General features: G+C 40.3%; 1 protein-coding gene across 3 annotated transcripts in view; it reads left to right on the top strand.

Annotated features, from left to right (window-relative positions):
- Nucleotides 1–22,762, top strand: part of dennd3a (DENN/MADD domain containing 3a) — a 150,422-nt gene that overhangs the window by 20,171 nt on the left and 107,489 nt on the right. For 2 of the 3 annotated variants that reach the window (XM_078540984.1, XM_078540982.1), the window contains exons 1-2: nt 18,022–18,148; nt 19,684–19,966. In XM_078540984.1, coding sequence (XP_078397110.1) covers nt 18,065–18,148; nt 19,684–19,966 — 367 coding nt within the window. In that variant the 5' untranslated portion in view covers nt 18,022–18,064. Of the gene's footprint in view, nt 1–18,021; nt 18,149–19,683; nt 19,967–22,762 lie in introns of those variants that run through there. The other variant, XM_078540983.1, reaches the window with a different exon arrangement.

The following is a 22,762-nucleotide window of genomic DNA, read 5'->3' as shown; positions in this document are numbered from 1 at the left end:
GGTTTGGGGACGAAAATATACTAAAGTCTTTAAAAAGAGTGGCCATCCTATGCAAAATGGCCGGAATAGTCTCTTCTTTTGCTCTGATGTGGTCTCCAGTGAGATACCTTTATTGCCGAACAAGTCCTCAGTGAAAAAAGCACAGATGAAGCAAGAGATGGAAAATGACAAAGCACTTGTAAATCCACGGCTTTCCCAAATACATTTCACTTGATCAGGGCATTATTGCATACCATTGAGGAAACCAGATGTTTCTCATCAAGAAGTCCAGATGGTCTTGTTTACTTAAGGGGATAAGAGTCTGACTGACAGGAAAATAATTATTTGGAAATTACGTAGACAATTTGCACACCCTTTGTCACAGAAATGAAAATCCCTGCTGAGGGATGCTGGAGTAGTCAATGGCGAATATGAAACTCTAATTGAGCGAGTTATGTCTCAATGTCAAATACAGGAGGACACCAACACATCCTGTCTTCCACTGGTCTGAGAATTTAATGATGTTAGTGACATAAAGATATGGGGTCAATTAGCATTATTATATAATGAATAGAAAAGGTCCTGCCAGATGGAGCTCGAGGCTAAAGCAAGGTTAGTGGCCCAGGGTTTTGAAGAATTCTTAGGAGATAGAGGTCAGAGTGGATTCGCCCACAGCGGGAAAGGTAATTTTGAAATTTTTTTTGGCTCTTTTGGCAATGTTTTCTTTGGGATCTAAGTCAATAGACGTAAAATCTACATTTCTGCAGGAAAGCCACCTCCGAAGGGAAGTGTTTGTCCACCCTCCTAAGGAGGTGCCAGATGTAGAAGGAAAACTTTGGGCGTTAATGAGTCTGTCTGTGGTTTAAATAATGCTTCCAGTTATGGCACTTTTCAGTTAGGTCAGTTTTGTTATAGTTGAGCTGTCTCCAACTGAAAGCAACTGCTGCCATGTTTGTTTGATTGGTACCATGGCAGGAAACTCTCAGGCATTTATGATGCACAAGTTCGTATGGGGTGGTACTAGTGAATTCAGGGGAAAATGTTCTTGACAGGTTTAGAGCAGAATTAAGATCAGCAGTCAGGCTTTTGGGGCCTTTAAATATATTGGTTTGGAAATGAGGCAGTATGGGTCTGATGTGACTTTGGATCAACAATCTGACTGAGAAAATGTTAACTCTATCACAGTCAATCATCCCAGGTCCTCACGAAAAGATGCAGCTGCTTCCAAAGCTGAGGCAGAGCAGCTGCGAAGTCTAATTGGACAATTGAACTGGCTGGATACACAAAGACGAGGCCCAATGCAAGTTTTGATATCTGAGAACTAAGTACTGTAATGAAACATCCAAAAGTCAAGGACATTTTACAGGCAAAAATATTTTTAAAAATTAAAGGAGGAGAAATGTTACTGAAATTTCCATTTTTGGGGTGACCCCGAGAATATAAAATTGATTATATTTAGTGATGCCTCCCATGCAAACCTTTGTGATGGGTTTTTGAGCATAGCTAGTTTTATAATATTTCTTATGGGAGAAAGTGGGAAATGTTGCCCCTTGGCTTAGGACGTTAAGAAAATAAGGAAAGTAGTACAGAGTACTCTGGCTGCGGAAACTGTTGCATACGTTGAGGCAGTTGACATTCTTTGTATCCAAGATGTTAGGGGAAATTCTATATCAAGGGGATGCTGGGGAAATCCTACCTATTGAGTATTATATGGACAATCGTTCCCTTTGAGATAATGTGCACACCACGCAGTGTGTGAATAAGAAGGGATTAAGAACTAATATCACGAGTTTGAAACAAATGATGAAAAAAGAAATCTGCAAACCTAAACGGGTAGATACAAGCCATAACTGCTTGACTGTATTACCAAAAGGGACACTTCCAGTGAGAATTTATTGTGAGTTTTCGAAGGACACCTCAAGATGTAAGTCTTGGGAGTGTAAGATTTATTTCTCTCTTCAATTTAAAAAATGTTTTGTCTGTAAATGTGTACTTGTTAATTGTTTTTCTTTTTAAAAAAGAAGGAAATCTGTAAATGTTGCAAATGCTGTGACAATTGAGAGCATGTTCTAATTGTGATTAAGAGCAACTGATACTAATTGTGGAAAAGTGAGGGCACATATTCAAGAACTTCTGGTGGGGGCTGCTGCATAAAAGGGAAGATGAGTCTGCACCTGGGTCTGTTCACAAAATCCAGTATAACATGCTGAAGACAGATTGGCTCCAGCTTATTCCTTTGCTAGATCGATGTTCAGTGACTTAACACCCACGGCCGTAAGAATCCAGTGTTAACCACCAGACCTGCAGTGACTTGGACAGTAAATTGAAGCCTGATCCAAATCTTTTCCCCTGCTCCTGAAGCTACTTAAAATTGATCTGCCTTTGGCATTAAACTCTCAGAATACTGAAAGGCCTGGATAGAGTAGACGTGGGGAAGATGTTTCCATTAGTAGGAGAGACTAGAACCCGAGGGCACAGCCTCAGAGTAAAGGGAAGACCTTTTAGAACAGAGATGAGGAGAAACTTCTTTAGCCAGAGAGTGGTGAATCTATGGAATTCATTGCCACAGAAGGCTGTGGAGGCCAGGTCATTGAGTGTATTTAAGACTGAGATAGATAGGTTCTTGATTGGTAAGGGGTCCAAAGGTTACGGGGAGAAAGCGGGAGAATGGGGTTGAGAAACTTATCAGTCATGATTGAATGGCGGAGCAGACTCGATGGGCCGAATGGCCTAATTTCTGCTCCTATGTCTTACATAAGACCTGTGACCAGGCAGTTAAATGAAACAGATTAAGTGGTAAAACGAAGAGCATTTTATCAGTTAGTTGATTTTTTTTCTGCCCTGATGCAGATCAATTTGTTCATTTGAAGATTGGCTTGTTTCTTGGTAATCTCACTCCTCTTCCTCTGTGATGCTAGAGGATGCCTTGTTTCAGTCACTGATTGATTACACTGCTTGGTGATTCATGGAAGATTTAATGTTCGAGCCTATGGTGAAGAATTACTGGAGAAACATCAGTATGACTTCACCTAGGCAAAACTGCCTCAGTGTCCAGTGCATTCTTGGTGTAATTTGCCTGTTGCATCTCTAGCAGAAACTCCACACTGAAGTAAGTGAAGCGTAGTATAAAATTGGCAATTAAACTATATATAAATTTCAGAAATTAACACTGGCCTTACCAGCAGAGATGTAAGGACATTTTAGATTAGAGATCAAAGTGATGAGTTATTTCTTGGAAAATTTCTCATGAAAATTTGGTCTGCTAATGTATATAAACTACATTGGATGAGCTGTATTTATCATAGAATGGTTACAGCACAAGAGAAAGCCATTGGCCCATTGTGTCTGTGCCGGTTCTCTGAAGGAGCAATTCACTTAGTGCCAATCCCCAGCCTTCTCCCTCTAGCCTGCACGTTCTTCCTTTTAATAATTCAGTTTCCGCTTGAATGACTCAGTTGAACCTGCCTCCACCACACACTCAAGTGGTGCATTCCAGACCCTAACCACTGACTGACTGTATTTAAAACAAAAAGGCTTCTTCCTCCCCATTACTTCTTTTGCCAATTAGCTTAAATCTGTGCCTTCTGAGACGGCATGGATTCTTCTTCTGCAAGATTTAGTTTAATCAAAATTGAGACATAATTTTAAAGTGTGTCATGGGTAAACATAGGAAATGTATACCATAATGGTGTAACACTAATTTTAGTTAGAGTACCTGAAATGTGCAGATCCCTGTTTGCTCTTGAACTTCTTAAATGATATTATTCCCAAACTGAAAATGTTAGAATTAAAATTGCACCATCATGATTCAGTTTTTACGGGATATGGAAAAGGGCTGGAAGAGAATGGGTTAAATACTGTGAAGAAAAATGGAATCAAGAGAAATGGCAACAAATAAATTGATGCAAATTGACAATGACGTGAAAGGTAGGGCAAGTAGGTGGACAGATTTCCATGCACCAAGATCTATTCCAGGAGCTTTTGAGTTGCTGCCAAAGTTGAACAGATAGTAAGAGCTCGATTGGGAGTGAGTGTGAGGATTTGAAGGCCAAGATTAGAATAAGTGGTCAGAAAGCTCCTGGGGTGAGAGGGGAGTGAGGAGCAGAAAAAAAGGCAAGTCTATCTAGGACAGAGAACCTATAAGGAGAGGGAGGGAGGCAAGGTAACCTCATGAAAAGGCAGGGCAGTGCAATATCTGGGATATTGGTTGTGGGAAGTGTAAAGGGAGAAAAATAAAAAGAAGAAAATAAGAAACATTTTGAAACTAATAAATGCTTTAATAAAACACTTATGTTTATTATTTTCCAAAAGTTCTTCCTCTTCCTGAAGATTCGTCTTGCTGAAACCAGAGTTTCGTAGTCCAAATGCCAGCCCTTCATCCATGACTCCAGCTGGTGTCAGTGCAAAGGGAATATCATAGCTGGAGTAATATTTCTCTGGCCCACTAGTTCAAGATACAAAAGGCCACAGGTCAAGTGAGATGCTGTAGTTATCTTATAACTCTAAAGAATTTTACCTAAAATTCAGAAACAGCAGTTTTTACTCAAAGTGAGCACAACTGATATGAAGGGACAATCAAATCCTTTTCCTTGTGAGATGAGGATGTTGCTTTCTTATGCTGTCTTGATAAAATGCCAAATTAGTTCTCCTAAAAGTCCATGCAATTCCTTTATGAATAAATATTTTTAGAACAGTTCTTCAGTTCTTGTAGCTTCTATTTTTACGTCTTTTCCAAGTTTCTTGCTAGGCACAATAGGATGTTGTTTGTGACAGTTTCTCACAGTACATCTGCCCCTTGTCCTTGTGTACAGATGGAAGACAGTCTCTCCCAAGACAGTTTGAAGCAAGAAAAAGCCTATGATGCCTTTTTGAACTTAGTCAAGTTTAACAACAGCGTGCTTTCTGATTTTGTTCAAGTTCTCATTTCATTTGCTCCAGTGGTATTTCGATATAGATGATCCATTCCTCGGTGGGCTATCAATCCCAAATTAGTGTATCTGTAATTTTTTTCTCAATTGTAATGACAGCACATAGAATTATCCTTCATTTTTTGTTCGTACTTTTCATCCATTATGCTCTTTTACCATTCTCTCCATTCCCGAGACCAAATTCTTCTGAGCATTTTTTAGTTGACCCTTGTTATTTGAAAGAAAAGATTTCTGTAAAGCAGTTAACGTGAATCTTATTTTCTTGCTATTTTTCCATAAGGGTCAAAAGAGAAAAAAAAACATTACCAGCTTTTTCCTGACACTTGGAGTTTGAATTCTTGTGAGATACTGGCGATGCCAACATTAGAATATTTTCATAGCACTATTGAATGTTTGCAGCTTAACATCCATTCGGCCCGTTGTGTGGCTCCCAACAAGAGGAACTCAGCTCGTCCTACTCCGCCACCTTTTCTCTCTTGCCCTGAATTTTTTTCTCTTCAAGTTCTTATCCAATTCTCCTTTTGAAAGCCACGATTGAACCTGCTCCACCATACCCTCTGGCAGTGCACTTCAAATCCTAACTGCTCATTGAATAGAGAGAATGACAAGCAAAGCTTATTTGTGTATTAGTGTTTTTCATAGCCCTATTATATGACTGAACTGCTTTGTGGCAAGAGTAAACAATTGCATTCTCAAATTGTATGTGCAATTTCTACAAACGTGAGTGTTACGTTACTTATGTAGCTCATGTGAGATTAAGTGCATGTGCAGTTCATGCAGAAGTGCATTAGTGATTTTGCCAGCATAACTAGACCTCTTTGAATATTGGGGTAAGATCAGTACAAAACTATAGATGGACTGTCAAAATAGTTGTCTTGTGAGTCGATCCACTGTGGCACACCTGAGCTGTGACGCATGTTTGCAGAAGTAGGTTGGGTTGAAGGTACCAAGGAAAAGCCTTATTTCAGAACGTTTGCATTGTCCTTAAAGAAAAGAGTGTCAAGTTCTTGTTAGTGAACATTTGGAGAACGAATGATTTTAACATGCACTGAGCTTTTCATTGTCATCGGTATGTGCTTTAGATTTTGATGATATATAGCACAACCTTGTTTTCCTTATATAATATAAAATACGAACAAAAAGTGCTGGAAAAACTCAGCAGGTCTGACAGCATCTGTGGAGAGAGAAACAGAGTTAATATTTCAAGTCCAATATGACTCTTCAGGGCAGACTCTTCTTCCTTAATACTGGATCTGAAGGTGGAGTGATGCAGCATTTCTTCCTTTCAATTGAACCTCTCCGCTCCTATATGCCAAAAGCACTTGCCTTTCAAATTGGTCTAATCAATATGAATATTTCTGCTGTGGATAATTTCTAATTAAATATATTCTGTTTTAGGTCACCATGCATCTTATATGACTTGAATTGAAAATGTGTAGAATGACTTGAATTGAAAATGTGTAGAATATTTTGAAAAACAGAGAAACCACAGAGGCTTACAGGACAGGGAGAGGTCATTTAATCATTTTGTAACTGCCAACTTGTTGCTTGAGCAATCCAGACTTTATCCCTGGCTTAAAATAAAAACAGAAAATGCTGGAAATACTTATCACATCAGGCAGGAACTGTGGAGAGAGAGAGTTAATGTTTCAGATCAGTGATCTTTAATCAGAACTGGAACAAGTTAGAAACGTAATAGGTTTTGGGCAAGTGAAAAGGAGGAGGATAAGAGAAAGAACCAAGGGAAGGCCCTTTGATAGGGTGGAAAGATAGGAAAAATTAAATAAGAGGGGTTGGTGGTACAATGCCAAAGCGAGTTGTAAAAGGACAAGGAAGGATGTGACTAGAGGAGGTCTGAAGATCAGAATGATGAACAGCTCCTGTGGCTATAAAAGTAGTTCAGAGGCTAGGAATCGTGCGACGAGTAACTCACCTCCTGGCTCCCCAAGGCCTGTCCACCATCTACAAGGCAAAAGTCAGGAGTGTGATGGAATACTCCCCATTTGCCTGGATGTGTGCAGTTCCCACAACACTCAAGAAGCTTGGCACCGTCCAGGACAAAGCAGCCCACTTGATTGGCGCCACATCCACAAACGTTCACTCCCTCCACCACTGATGCACGATAGCAGCAGTGTGTACCATCTACAAGATGCACTGCAGAAACTCACCAAGGCTCCTTAGAACAGCACCTTCCAAACCTACGACCACTACCACCTAGAAGTTCAAGGGCAGCAGATATATGGAAACACCACCACCTGAAGGTTCCCCTCCAAGTCATTCACCATCCTGATTTGGAAATATATCGTTGTTCCTTCACTGTTGTTGGGTCAAATCCCTGGAACTCCCTTTCTAACAGCATTGTAGGTGTACCTACACCATGTGGACTGCAGCGGTTCAAGAAGGCAGCTCACCATCATCTTCTCAAGGGCAACTTGGGATGGCAATAACTGCTGGCCCAGCCAGCGAAGCCCACATCCCATGATTGAATTAAAAAAAGCTGCCTTTTGAAAGCATAAGAGAAAAATGAGTGTAAAACCAAAACCGGCAAAGAAAATGGAAACAATATTGGGGCAGTGGTTATGTCTGAAATTGTTGAATTCACTGAGTCCACACGGCTGTAAAATGCCTGATCGAAAGATGAGATGCTGTTCCTCTAGCTTATGTTGAGCTTCATTGGAACACTGCAGGAGACCGAGGACTGAGAGTTCAGCATGAGACTAAGGTGGAGAAATAAAAAGGCAGGCAACTAGAAATTGAAGTCACGTTTGCAGACTGAATAGAGATGTCCTGCAAAATGGTCAGCCAATTTGTGTTTGGTCTCATCATTATAGAACAGACCACATTGTGAGTGGAGAATCTTTTCTCCTCCCGCACCTACTGGCATATGAGGCAGACAAAACGTGCTTACATCTGTTTCCACAGCTAGTTTTTCCTGGAACAGGTCAGTAATCTGTCATGAGAGACTGTAGCATCAAGCATTGCTCCCGCTCTTACCACCTGCCATAGATGTATTGGAAGAAGTTACCAGTTGATAATCAACCTGTTTGGCCATGTTATGAATGTACCTTGCGTGGACATTGAGTCTTGGAGTGGGACTTGAACCTGGGCCTTCTGGTTTAGAGGCAGAACATTACCCATTGTGCCACAAGACCTCTATAAGCAGTGAATACACTATACTAACTTGTATGAAATACATTTAAATCACAATTTCACCTGAAAGAGTTTGGGGCTTTGGACAATGAGGAGAGAGGAGGAAAGGGCAGGCGTTGCATCATAAGGCAAGCATCAACTAAGCTTAGAATGCGGAATAATGTCAAAAAGACAAAGGGCACACTACCTGAATGCATGCAGCATTTGCAACAAGGTAGATGATTTAAAGGCACAAATAGAGGTAAATGGGTATGATCTAAACGTGGCTACAAGGTGACCAAGACTGGGAACTGAATATTCAAGGAAATGCAACATTTAAAAAGGACAGGCCAAAAGGAAAGGGAGGTGGTGCTGTGCTGATAATAAGGGATAGGATCAATACATTAGTAAGGGAGGATTACAAAATATGGAATCTGTTTGGGTGGAGCTAAGAAACAGAAAGGGACAGCAAACATTGGTATGAGTTGTTTCTTGGCCACCAAACAGTAGTGCTAGTGTGGGGCATGTTATTAATCAAGAGATTAAGAGATGCACGTAGCAGGGGTAATACAGTAATCATGGGTGACTTCAATCTGCATATAGAATGGGTAATGAGCACTAATGCTGTGGAGGACGAGTTTCTGGAGTGTTAGGGATGGTTTTCTAGAACAGTATGCAGAGGAACCAACTAGAAAACAGGCTATTTTCAATCTAGTATTATGAAACGAGAAAGGACTAATTAATAATGTAAAAGAACTTTTGGGGATGAGTGACCATAATATGGTAGAATTTTACATAATTGAAAGTGAGTTAGTTCAGTTTGAAGCCAGGATGTTAAATTTAAACAGACGAAATTATGAAGGTACGAAGGGCAAATTGGCTGAGGTGGATTGGGAAAATACATTAAAAGGTATAATAGTACATAGGCAATGGATAGTCTTTAAAGAATTATGACGTAATTTACAGCAGCTGTACAGTCCTTCAAGGCACAAAAACCCAAAAAGACAAGTCAGTCAACAGTGGCGAACAAAGGAAGTTAAGGATTGTATAAGATTAAAAGAAAAGGCTTATAAAGTTGCTGGAAATAGTTGTCGACCTGAGGATTGGGAGAATTTTAGAATACAGCAAAGGAGGACCAAAAAACTGATAAAGGGAGAATAGAATATGAATGTAAACAAGCAAAAAACGTAAAGATGGACAGTAAAAACTTCCATAGGTATGTAAAAAGGAAATGTTTGGCTAAGACAATTGTGGGTTGCAGGCAGGATAATTTATCATGGGGAATAGAGAATTGGCAGAGAAGCTAAATGATTATTTTGTATCTATCTTCACTGAGGAAGATGCAAGAAATCTCTCTGAATTAGTGATCCAAGGGACTAGCGGGAATGACAAATTGAAGGAAATCAGTATTAGTAAGAAGGTTGTATTGGAGAAATTAATGGGACTGAAGGCTGATAAATCCCTAGGGCCTGATATTCTCCCTCCCAGAGTGTTGAAAGAGGTAGCTATGGAGATAATGGATGCATTGATGATCATCTTACAAAATTTTATAGATTCTGGAATGGTTCCTACAGATTGGAAGGTAGCAAACGTCATCCCACTGTTTAAGAATGGGGGTAGAGAGAAAACACGGAACTACAGACCTCTTAGCCTTATACCAGTAGTAGGGAAAATACTAGAATCTATTCTAAAGGATGTGATAAATGGACATTTGGATAATAATTGAGCATGGTCAGCATGGATTTATGAGTGGGAAACAGTGACGAATCTGTTGGAGTTTTTTTTTTGAAAAAGGGGAGTCGGTGGATGTTGTTTACATGGATTTTCAGAAGGCTTTTGATAAAGTCCCCCACAGGAGATTGGTTAGCAAAATTAAAGCATATGGGATAGGAGCTAATATAGTGGCATGGATTAAGAATTGGTTAACAGGCAGAAAACAGAGTAGGAATAAATGGGTCATTCTCGTGCAGGCAAGCTGTGCCTAGTTGGGTATCACAAGGATCAGCACTTGGGCCCTAGCTGTTGACATACATATATCGATGATTTGGCTGTGGGGACCAATTGTAATTTTCCAAGTTCGCAAATGACATAAAAGCTACGTGGGAATGTGTGTTGTGAGGAAGATGCAAAGAGGCTTCAAGAGGATTTGGATAGATTGGGCAAGAACATGGTGATGGAATATAATGTGGAAAATTGTGAGGTTGTCCACTTTGGTAGGAGGAACAGATGCGCAGAGTGCTTCTTAAATGGTGCGAGATTAGAAAGCCTATATGTACAAAGAGACCTGGGTGTTCTCATTAATAAATGACTGAAGGCTCACATGCTGGTGCAACAAGCAATTAGGAAGACTAATTAGCCTTTATCACAAGAGGATTTGAGTACAGAAGTAACCAAGTCCTGCTTCAATAGAACCTTAGCTGTGGCTCAGTTCATAGCACCCTTGCCTTTGAATCAGAGGGTTGTGGGTTCAAGTCCCACTCCCGGAAACCAGGAACTGTGATTGTACTCGAAAGAGTTGCAATCTGTGACTGTTGATAACTCGAAAGAGTTTCAATAGAACCTTAGCTGTGGCTCAGTTCATAGCACCCTCGCCTTTGAATCAGAGGGTTGTGGGTTCATGTCCCACTCCCGGAAACCAAGAACTGTGATTGTACTCGAAAGAGTTGCAATCTGTGACTGTTGATAACTCGAAAGAGTTTCAATAGAACCTTAGCTGTGGCTCAGTTCATAGCACCCTCGCCTTTGAATCAGAGGGTTGTGGGTTCATGTCCCACTCCCGGAAACCAAGAACTGTGATTGTACTCGAAAGAGTTGCAATCTGTGACTGTTGATAACTCGAAAGAGTTTCAATAGAACCTTACTGAGGTGTCAGCTGTGGCTCAGTTCATAGCACCCTCGCCTTTGAATCAGAGGGTTGTGGGTTCATGTCCCACTCCCGGAAACCAAGAACTGTGATTGTACTCGAAAGAGTTGCAATCTGTGACTGTTGATAACTCGAAAGAGTTTCAATAGAACCTTGGTTAGACCGCATCTGAAGTACTGTGTGCAGTTTTTTGGTCCCCTTACCTTAGGAAGGATATTGTTGCCATAGAAGGAGTGCAATGAAGGTTCACCAGACTTGTTCCTGGAATGGCAGGTCTGTCCTACGGAGAGAGATTGGGGAAACCAGGTTCTCCTGAGAGGCATGAATAGGGAGCAGCTGTTCCCCTTAGTTGAAGGGTCAGTCAGAAGGAGACATAAGCTCAAGGTGAGGGGCAGGAGGTTTAGGGGGGATGTGAGGAAAAACTTTTTTACCCAGAGGGTGGTGACGGTCTGGAATGCACTGCCTGGGAGGGTGGTGGAGGCGGGTTGCCTCACACCCTTTAAAAAGTACCTGGATGAGCACTTGGCATGTCACAACATTCAAGGCTATGGGCCAAGTGCTGGTAAATGCGATTAGGTAGGTAGGTCAGGTGTTTCTCACGTGTTGGTGCAGACTCGATGGGCCGAAGGGCCTCTTCTGCACTGAGATTCTGTGATTCAAAGGATGAGAGGTGATCTCATTAAAACCTACAAAATACTTAAAGGGATAGGCAGGGTAGATGCAGGTAAGATGTTTCCCCTAGTTGAGGAATTCAGAACCACGGAGCAAAGGGGGAAGCCACTTAGGACCGAGATGAAGAGAAATTGTTTTACTTGTGAATCTTTGGAATTCTCTAACCCAGAGGGCTGTGGAAGACTAGTTGTTGAGTATGTTTAAAGTAGAGATTGACCGATTTCTGAATACCAGTGACATAAAGGGATATGGGGATAGTGTGGGGAAAAAGGCATTGAAGTGGATGATCATGGTCGTATTGAATGGCTCGACAGGTTGAATGGCCTACTCCTGCTCCTATGTTTCTATCTTCTCTGTTTGTATGGAAAGGTGCCATGGGAAGGGGAGGTTATGAAGGGGGTGATTGAAGAGTGGACCCGGGGTGTCATGGAGGGAATGGTCCCTTCAGATTGTTGAAAGCTGGGAGAGGTGTTTGATGGTGGCATCATGATGGAAGTGGCGGAAGTGAAGTATGATCCATTCAATTCGGAGGTTGGCAGGATGTTACTGGTAAGTGTTCACAACCCTCTGGAAATCTTCCCTTTATCCTATTGACCTGGCCGGAAATTATCTTATTTTTTATTCAATGAATTGTCAAGTTAATTTCTCTGCAGAGGAAAAGGTTTCACAAAACTCACTCAGATGGAATATCACCTGCAGTTGTATGTGTTCTAGTTGATAACATGTCCTGGCTAATATTTATTCCTCAGTCGACTGGAAAGATTAACTGTCATTATCACGTTGCTATTGGTGGATGCTTGCTGTGCTGAATGCCCTACATTACAAAGGGAACCGATGTTGGTTCTGGGAGGAGGAAGGCTGAGAGCAGAAGTGTGGGAAATGGGATGGATATGTTCAAGAGCCTCATTTGAGGAAAAAAGGAGACTTCTATCATGTCAAGACGGCATGAAGAAAATAATCTAAAAGAAATTTGTTTCTCTTCCATATTCTCTTTAAATTCTGTTTTTTTTAAAAGCATGAACAATTGCTCAGCTGATAAATTGGCCGCCACTGGTCACATGCTGATAGTTCTGGAAGAATCTGAGCAATTTCTTAAAGTACATCTTTGACTCAACCCGAAACCACACTGTCACAGGACCGAGACTTGAGCTGTTTGAATTGCTTTAATTATACAGCTTTTGGATTCTGTCTTGAGTTGTGATTTAACCTCAGAAGAGAAAACTGGACTGCAGGCTAGTGGTCTGCTTCTGAGCTCCATCTCTCTCAAAGTCAGATCCTCAGAAAGAATCCTGTATTTTGCCGATAGAGTGAACTAATTCCCAGAATACAAGAATACTGCATCTTCAACCTGCAACCGAGTTCCTAGGATCAAGACCAGGAATTCTGCCAGACAAAGCCATCTGAAAGAACTTTCATTGGATATTGGCTTACTGGACTCTATTCACCTGAATTAATGCCAATTCCTTTTGACATTTTTAAGTAACTCACAATTTGTAACTTCTTTCGCTTTCTTTTCCTTTCTACCTTGTATGCTTGTGAGGGTGAATGTGTGTCGTGATCCATCCTTCAGGTTTTGAATGTGTTAATATATCCTAGTTTTGTTTAACCTGAAAGAATTTGCTGTGGGTTATTTTTAACATTGGACCTCATAAACTGGGGCTTGGGAAACACACCACGGCCCATTTCAACAAGGGAAAGAATACAAAGGGAAACCAATTAAATTAGAAATTAAAGCTATCACTGTCACGGGTGGAAGGGTGGGCAGTAATAATAATTCACTGGCATTATTTGAATACTTACTTTCTTTGGCTGTGGACTATAAAATTGGTTAGTCAGCTTCACCCAAATGTGCTCTGATTATTGCTTTTTTCATAACATTGAAGCACCCAGTTTGATGCGAGCAAAAAATTATTTAAAAAAATATCCAATAAATACACCTGAGATTAATACTAAACAATTAGCTTGACATTTTGTGTTGTTGATAGGCATCCTGATTTCTTCTGACATGCAAACTCTGAAGAAGAGTCATACAGACTCAAAATGTTAACTCTCTTTCTTTCCACAGATGCTGTCAGACTGCTGAGTTTTTCCAGCATTTTTTGCTTTTGTTTCAGATTTCCAGCATCCGCGGTATTTTGCCTTTATCTTAGTGTTTAATTCACTGCTACTTCTCTTCCAGGAATGCCTACCTCGAACAAGTATTGCTCTTCTCTCTGACAGGATTTCCGCTTGTCTCTTTTGCCCTGTTCCAATTATGCCACTTTCCAAAACAGTGCTTCTGACATGTCTTCCTTCTTCTTAAACCACGGTGTTTGACAGGGCCCTTCAACCCATATCCAACCCATCTCCCGCGCCTCTGCCCTCACACCTTCCTCTCCCTCCCAGAACCATGATAGGGTCCCCCTTGTCCTCACTTGCCACCCCACCAGCCTCTGCATTCAAAGGATCATCCTCCGCCATTTCCGCCAACTCCAGCATGATGCCACCACCAAACACATCTTCCCTTCACCCTTGAGCTCTGAAGAAGAGTCGTACGGACTCAAAACGTTAACTCTGTCTTTCTCTACACAGATGCTGTCAGACCTGCTGAGTTTTTCCAGCATTTTTTGTTTCTGTTGCAAGTTTATAAAGTTTGGCTTTTATGGTGACTTTGCACAAACACTTCTTAGTGCTTCATAATTCATAATAATTATTTTTCAATTATGTGCAAATTTTGTGGGAACTTGTGAAAAACTATATCATTGTCTAATCTTGTACTTGAATGAAGACTGTGAAACACCCCATCTCCCTTGAAGGCACAATTTGGTGGAATGGAAAATCATGTCCTAATCGATTTGTTGTTGTACAAGTAAAACAGTCTCAAAATGTATTAAACATAAAAAATGCAGTTCCCACCTGATGATGCTGAGCAGCTGCAAGATCTTTTTCTGTTCCATGCTTCCTAACTGGGCAATATGATTTGATATATTAATGAATTCCTCCTTGTGGCAGAGTTTGATTTCAGAATAAGTCAGTGACATCAGGCAGCAAATACTGTCATGACAGGCTGTAAGAGATTAATTGGGGCAAAAGTACCTCAATAAGAACAGAAGACATGGGAGCAGGAGTAAGCCATTCAGCCCTGTGAGCCTGCTCCATCATTCAACAGGATCACGGCTGATCCTCTACCTCAACTCCACCCTCTCACACTATCTCCATATCCCTTAATTCCCGAAAGAATCTTTTTGTCTCTTGTCTTTTTCTTTAATAGCTGAGCATCCATAACTCTCTGTGGTAGAGAATTCCAAAGATTCACAACCTTTTGAGTGAAGAAATTTCTCTTAATCTCTGTTCTAAATGGCTAACCCTTATTGTGAGACTGTGTTATAGATTCCCCTGCCAGGGGAAGCATAATCATCTACCCAACAAGCTCCTTAATAACTTTGTGTTTCTATATATCATCTCTCATTTTCCTAAACTCTGGGACGTGGGCCAAGGCTACGCAGTGTCTCACCAGGACAATTCCTTCATCCCAAACACCAATCTAGTGAACCTTTGTTGCACTCCTTCTAAAATAAGTATGTCCTTCCTTAGGTAAGGAGACCAGAAATGCACACAGTACTCTAGGTGTGGTCTCGGCAATGCCCTGTACAATTGTACTAAGAGCTCTTTACTCTTTTGTTACAAAGGGATTGAAATATAGCATGGTATTTGCCTTCCTAATTGCTTGCTGTTCCTATGTATTCATTTTCTGTGATACATGTACAAGGACACCCAAATCCCTCTGAATACAAACATTTCCCAGTCTTGGCATTCAAAAAAGAAATTCTGCTTTTTCACTTTTCCGATCAAAGTGGATAGCTTCACACGTTGCTGCGTTGTATTCTATCTGTCAGCTTCTTGCCCACTCACTTAAGTGAGCCCTCTGCAGCCTCTTGGTGCCCTCCTTTCCACTTATTTACCATACTAACTTTGTATCATCAGTAAACTTGGATAGTCTCCTCATCTAAGTCATTGATATAGATTGTAACTAGCTGAGTAATCCTTGTGGTGTGCCACTAGTTACGGCTTGCCAACTTGAAATGTGCATTTTATTCCTACTTTGTTTTCAGTCCATTAACTAATCTTCAGTCCATGCTAATACATTATTCTTAATCCTTCGGTCCTAATTTTGAGTAATAACCTTGCGTGACACTTTTGAAAATCCAAATACACTACATCTGTTGGTTCCCCCATCTTACTAGTTACATCCTTGACAGATTTGTCAAACATTATATCTTTATTATAAAGCCATGTTGACTCTGCTTAGGCATATTATGATTTCCTTAGTTTTCTCAATGAACCTGTGGAAGAGGGAAAGGACATCTCTGTGATCTGAAGGAAGAGGTAAAGTGTTTGAACTGGGAGGGAGCGTAGCACCAACATTATCCTTGCCAGAGTCTTGCATAACGTTTTATGTGGCTCTTACTTTTTCCTATTCTACCTATGGCACTTGTCATGACACATAAGATGCCTTGCTGCAATTATACAGGGCCTTGGTGAGACCACACCTGGAACATAGTGTGCAGTTTTGGTCTCCTTATCTGAGGAAGGATGTTCTTGCTATAGAGGGAGTGTAGCGAAGGTTTACCAGACTGATTCCTGGGATGGTGAGACTGACATATGAGGAGAGATTCAGTCGGTTAAGATTATATTCGCTAGAGCTCAGAAGAATGAGGGAGGATCTCACAGAAACCTATAAAATTCTAACAGGACTAGACAGGGTAGATGCAGGAAGGATGTTCCCAATGGTGGGGGAGTGCAGAACCAGGGGTCACAGTCTGAGGATACGGGGTAGACCATTTAGGACTGAGATGAGGAGAAATTTCTTCACCCAGAGTGTGGTGAGCCTGTGGAATTCTCTACCACAGAATTTAGTTGAGGTCAAAACATTGTATGTTTTCAAGAATGAGTTAGATATAGCTCTTGGGGTGAAAAGGATCAAAGGATGTGGGGAGAAAGCGGGAGCAGGCTATTGAGTTGGATGATCAGCCATGATCATAATGAATGGTGGAGCAGGCTCGAAGGGCTGAATGGCCTACTCCTATTTTCTATGTTTCTATGTTAAAAGGAAGGTATGATGTGTGTTTCCAGGATTCTGTCAATTTTGGGGTTAAGGTGTAAGTTTGAGCAGTTTGGATTTAAACATGTATGCTCGAGTTTATTCTCCCTCTGCTCTTGTGGTGAGCATGTCATCTCTTAGTCTGGGGGAAAAAAAGCTACCTGGAACTTAATTTGAGCAATAGTGAACATACTTTTCAGCCATATTATTGTACTACATATCCTGGAATAATAATATAACACATGACTGCAGAGCTTGTGTAGTTATTTTGCTTGGGTGAAAGTTTAATTTTGTTCATTCTGTAAGAAAAATTACTGGATCAGTCAGAGAATTGTTACAGTGCAGAAGGAGGCCGTTGGCCCATCGCGCCTGCACCGGCTCACCAAATGAGCAATTTATCTCGTGCCATTCCCCTTAATCCTGCATATTCTTCCTCTTTAGATAACAGCCTAATTTCCTTTTGAATGCCTCAACTGAATCCTCCACTACACTCTCAGGCAGTGCTTCCAGACCTTAACCACTCACTGTGTGATAAAGATTTTCATGTCGCTTTTTGCTTCTTTTGCCAATTACTTTAAATCCATGCCCTCTTGTTCTTGATCCTTTCATGAGTGAGAAGTTTTTCCCGATCAATCCTCATGATCTTGAATACCTCTATCAAATCTCCTCTCAGACTTCTCTTCTCTAAGGAAAACAGTCCCAACTTCTCTAATCTACCCACGTAACTGAAGTTCCTCATCCCTGGAACCATTCCTGTGAATTTTCTCTGCACACGCTCCAATGCCTTCACATTCCTCCCAAAGTGCAGTGCCCAGAACTGGCTGTAGTACTTCAGCTGAGGCTGAACGAGTGTTGTATACAAGTTCAACATAACGTCTTTGCTCTTGAACTCTATGCTCCTATTAATAAACCTAGGACACTGTATGCTTTATTAATTGCGCTCTCAACCTGTCCTGCCACCTTCAATGACTTATGCACACCAGGCCCCTCTGCTCCTGTGCTCTCTTTAGCATTGTACCTTTTCTTTTATATTGTTTCTCCATGTTCTCCCTACCAAAATGAATCACCTCACACCCCTCTGCACTGAACTCCGTTGCCACTTGGCCGCTCATTCCACCAACCTGTTTATGTCCTTAAGTTCTACACTATCCTCCGCATTCTTCACAGACTTTTCAAACTTCATATTGTGCCCTGTACACCAAGGTCTTGGTCATTAATATATATCAGGAAGAGCAATGTAGTTCTCATCCAACGTTTTGTATTTTGAACAAGATTTATACACTGATTAAATCATCAGTGGCAGATCATTAAAGATGTTAATTAAAATTGAATACACTGCAAACAAGATTTTAATGTTACATCTTTCCCTCCTGTTTAAATCTTCAATTAAGAGTGTTAGAAGTCAAGGCAATCATGGTTGATGTCCTACCTAATGCAATATTGGAAATATGTGTCGTCGTGGGAGCATCTAATGAAAAACTGAAGGAAATATGCCAGGTAAGTGTTTTATAACAAAAAAAAATCTCTTTCCTGTGTCTACTGTTTATTAATGCAGTATCAAGGGTACATTCTAAAATGTGTCGCTTACCTTTCTGTGCTGTCATTCTTAGTAAAAATATTAATTAAGCTTTTCTTCTTGTTTAATTAAATTTCAATTAAACTGTTGCCCTTCCCCAGTGCTTCAAATTTCCATTCTAGTTAACTCCCTAAAGTATCACAACTAAACCTGATCCTGTCTTTGCTAAGTCCACAAATGTACACTTTCTATGAGAGAAACATAATTGACATCAGTTACATAATGTAAAATTGGGGTTAAACCATTGATTTTCTAGTCTATAATGGGTCAGGTTTGGTGCTTTATTGTATAAACCAGCAGAACCTTAAATGGTCATTTTGAGCTCGAGTCTTACTAAAAATTCAAGCCTATCTTTAGTTCATAAAATGTATAATTTAGTCTGGAGCAATTTTTTGATTTGTAGGTATCACCACAAAGTGCAAATTAAGAATTTACTTTACTTGATTTAATATTAATGTTATGGCACAGCGGATGGTAAATGCTGAGCTGTTCAAATCCCAGAGAGAAACTTGAAACAGTTGCCACAACTGTTTCGCAATTTGTACTTTATTTAGAGATGCGGGCCTTGAATTCAGTAGTAATAAGTCCACTGAGTCTTAGAGGTTTTTTACAAAACTAAATTAAATATTTATCAATAGAGGAAAAGATTTTAAGCAAATACATAGGTTCTGCAAATTACTACTATAATAACTCCTAAGTCCCCAAATTAACCTGACTCACAGTTACACCTCCGTTAAGGCAACAGTACAAAATAGATTTTAACAGACCCAGGCAAGGTGCACAATACCCTGGACAGTGATATTCACACTGAGTTTTCTTCAGTTCCTGCAGACAGCAGTTTGATGCATAGAGGCTGGAGGCTTTTCACACTTGTTAGATCTTAGAATGCCTTCTCCCTTATACATAACCTCATCTCCTTTATACATGTTTCTCCCTTTTTAATGTAAATTCCATTGTTCCAATATGTCTTTGCAACTTTACTTTTTCCAAAATAGAAACCTTCCGTAGTTCTCATATCATCAGTAGCCTTTGGGAAAAATAAACACACTGTTTGACTTAACTTCCTATGGCTCAGTGTAACATCTTACCATCTCTTTGAAATTCAAGCTTCTCTGGTTTATCTAAAAATGCAAAGTTTCCTCACACTTCACATTCTAAAACTTCCGCCGTGTTTACGTATTTAGCATTTCAAACCTAGCTTCCCTTTTGATCACTCAAAAGCTCCAGACTAGTTGTCTCTAATTCACTTAAAATCCCCCACACACACATCCACACAGAGAAACTAATCCAAACCCCACTATTAACCCACCTTTACAATAAATTACAATAATATTATGAATATTATTACATTTTCATGACAGTTAGCAATGTTCATGTTTCTGAGAATACACTCACTATCAATTATATTTTTGAGTAATGCTTGTGTACAGCATTGGTTTGTCTGTTTCTTTTTTAGGCAGTCCATAAAGATCGTGCTCGATCATATACTTGTCTTAGCCCAGAGGTTCGGTCAGTTCACGTTCCTCCATTTGTTACCAAAGAGGACAGTCAGTCCGGTTATTTTGCTCAAAATTTTACCAGAACTCCAAGGCACCGCTCATTTAGAAAGCAAAAGGAATTCAAGCATGCAACTCCTGTCTCAAGCAATGCAAATACAAGTCACAAAGAGCCACAGACTGAAGAATTTAGCATTCCAAATAATATAGATCTTCAAGGATTGCCTCAGTTATGTTTCCCAGGTATGTTATTTCTATTTGAAAATCACTTATTTTTCCCCTTTGCACACTCAACCAGCAGATCACCTCATACTAAATGTGGCTACACATTTTTCAGTTGTCTTCACTGTTTTGTCATGAGTTCTGAATATGGCATGCTTAGATTATATGTATTTGTGTGTACCTACAGGAGGGAGACACCTGCTTAATCAGCTTGGACTAGGAGAAGGCCTTTGATAGAAATCTGAGTCCATTGCCTGGCATTAGAAGGGTGATGATCCTAGGCAGTGGAGGTCAAGGCATCCCAAAGACTCTTTTGCTTAAATCTGTAGAATGACAGCAAATCTATGAGCATTTGCGACCAGTTAGACATGGCAGAGATACTCAGATCCTTAGTGAAGTGCAGCAAAAGCAAGGTCATGTTCTTTGGTAGCTGACCCAACTGTTAATTTGTTGCCTTCACTGTCAGGTCAGTTTCTGAAGGTGTTAGAAATGTGGCTTGGAATGTGGTAAGAACCTGGTCATCGGTGTTGCTCTATGTGGAGCAGGTCTGACTCGTACTCAATTTCTGTACTACAACAGTCACTTGAGTCATGTCTGAAAATCAAAAAGGACTGTGTCCCAGGGACATGTTGTACAAGTTTCTTGAAGGGGCAATAAAATACCTAATGTCGCCTTCATCCTGAAGACCTTCGGTATACAAACACCAAGTTTCGCAATATATTGAGGTTCCGTTTGTTCCTGGTGTTGGGAAAAATGAGTTTGGCTACATTGCCACGAAATACTGTATTCAGTTGTACTGTTTCTTACCACAGTCCTTTGTAGCAAAGCTTGTGCAGAAAAGTACATTTGACCATAAGTCAGGGAATAGTCGAGGCCCTATAGGGTAAAAAAGGAGATGGTGGATCCCTGTTGGATGGTCCCTGAGCCGACCTTCAAAGTTATTTGGCAGAATACCTTGTTGGTAGAATTTACAAACAAGCACCAAGATATAGATGGGCTGTGATGAAAAAGGCCCTCCCTGTAAGTTCCTTCATGCACACCGTAGGTGGGGAATAGACTGCTGCCCATCTCCTTTTGGAATATGTGTTCACAAAGAACAGCTGGAAAGAATTAGAATTGTTTTTTGGGGAGATTCATCCCAAGCAGCTTCGTAACGTAGGATTTTGTGCCGTTCCTAGGAACTCTGCAGAGAGAAACATCAACTGCTGCTGGAAGGGCATCAACTTTGTAAAATATGCCCTTTGGACTGCCTGAAACATGTTGGTCTTCCAGTGCAAGGAACTGTCCTTGGCCAAGTGTTGCAGGATGCCACATTACAAGGTCCAGGACTACGTGTTCAAGAGATGCACCGGAACTTGTTGCGGCTGCAAAAAAGGAGCAAAATGAAAACTGGATCTCCTCAGGGCTGTGTACTGACACTTTTTTTTACTTTTCACCCTCTTTATGAATGATTGCTGATCAGAGTACGATGACATAACGATCCTGAAGTATGCTGATAATATGGTACTTGTGGATCTCATCAGGAATAACCAAGTAAATTATAGGAACTTGGTGGAGAAGTCCTTAAAATGGTGTGGTAACTGTTCTCTTGAATGAACGAAAACAAGACAAAAGAACGGTCATAGACTTTTGGAAAAAGCCAGTTAATTTTGTTCCTGTGAAGATCTATGATGTGGACACTGAATTAGTTACTAACCACAAGTATCTCGATGTCAAAGTAGATGACAAATTGAATTGGAGGGAACAGTGCACAAATGTGGTGGCCAAGGGATATACGCTGTTATACTACCTCAAAATTGAAATCCTTTTGAGTAGATCCTACAGTCGTGAAACTTTTCCATATGACTGTAGTTGGGAATGCTGTCCTTTTTGGATATCTCTCCTGGTACTGTTGCCTTAGGCAGGCTCTTTAAGGGTGCAGAGATTATTGAACCAGGCAGATCTTTCTTGATGAAACCTGCTCTCAAAGAATTTTGGTGAAAGTAAAGAGTGTCACGAACAATGAGAATTGCCCCTTGTCTCAGTATTACTGCTGGTCGCGTTCAGGAAAAAGGCTACAATTCCTCAGATGCAGGACAAATCTGTTCCTGAACTTGTTTATGCCCTTCTCTCTAAGACTTTGAATAGGGGTTTGATGTATGGATGAGGATATGAACTCTGCGTGGGACTCACTGATTATGTTAGTGCATTGGAATAGTTTTTAATACATATTTTAATTAATAGTTAGATGTGATAAGGTAATTTTCTTTCTTTTATTGTTATTATTTATACTTTTTTTTAAACAAACGCGTTAGGTACCCAAAATGAATTTCCATATGGACGATAAAGTGAAATTAAATTGAATTGAATTAAAAAGGCTCAATGGGGAAAGACCACAATTTAGGGCTTTCTCAGAATTGTACACTGGTTGACAGGAACCAGTGTAAAACCCATTGGGCTGTATGCATGACAAAATGTTTCAAATCATGTAAATGTGGATGCAATCTGCAGCGTAAGTGGAGCAGAGCATCTCAGTGTGTTATGCACTGCATTAAGTTTATTTTTTCTGTATTGCACTGTGAACTGTGGCATTTATATTGTCCTGCCATGTATTTTCATAAATCTTAAGAATAAAGTATATTTATTGAAACAGAAACTGTTTAAACCTTCAGGTTTTAATATTTCTTCCACTTGATCATTCTGCAGTTGAAGGCACAGTGTTGTTTTTGTTTGCATTTAATTCTGAAGCATTTTGAAAATAACTAACTTGTCATTGTTTCTGTGACATTTGCTATCGTTCACTAAATTTGTCATTTTTCAATGATGTTTGGAAAACAT

This window comes from Cetorhinus maximus, chromosome 4 (assembly GCF_964194155.1).
Source record: "Cetorhinus maximus chromosome 4, sCetMax3.hap1.1, whole genome shotgun sequence".
Taxonomy (NCBI): Eukaryota; Metazoa; Chordata; class Chondrichthyes; order Lamniformes; family Cetorhinidae; genus Cetorhinus; species Cetorhinus maximus.
The sequence above is the reverse complement of the archived record's forward strand: the minus strand, read 5'-3'. Positions and strand labels throughout refer to the sequence as shown.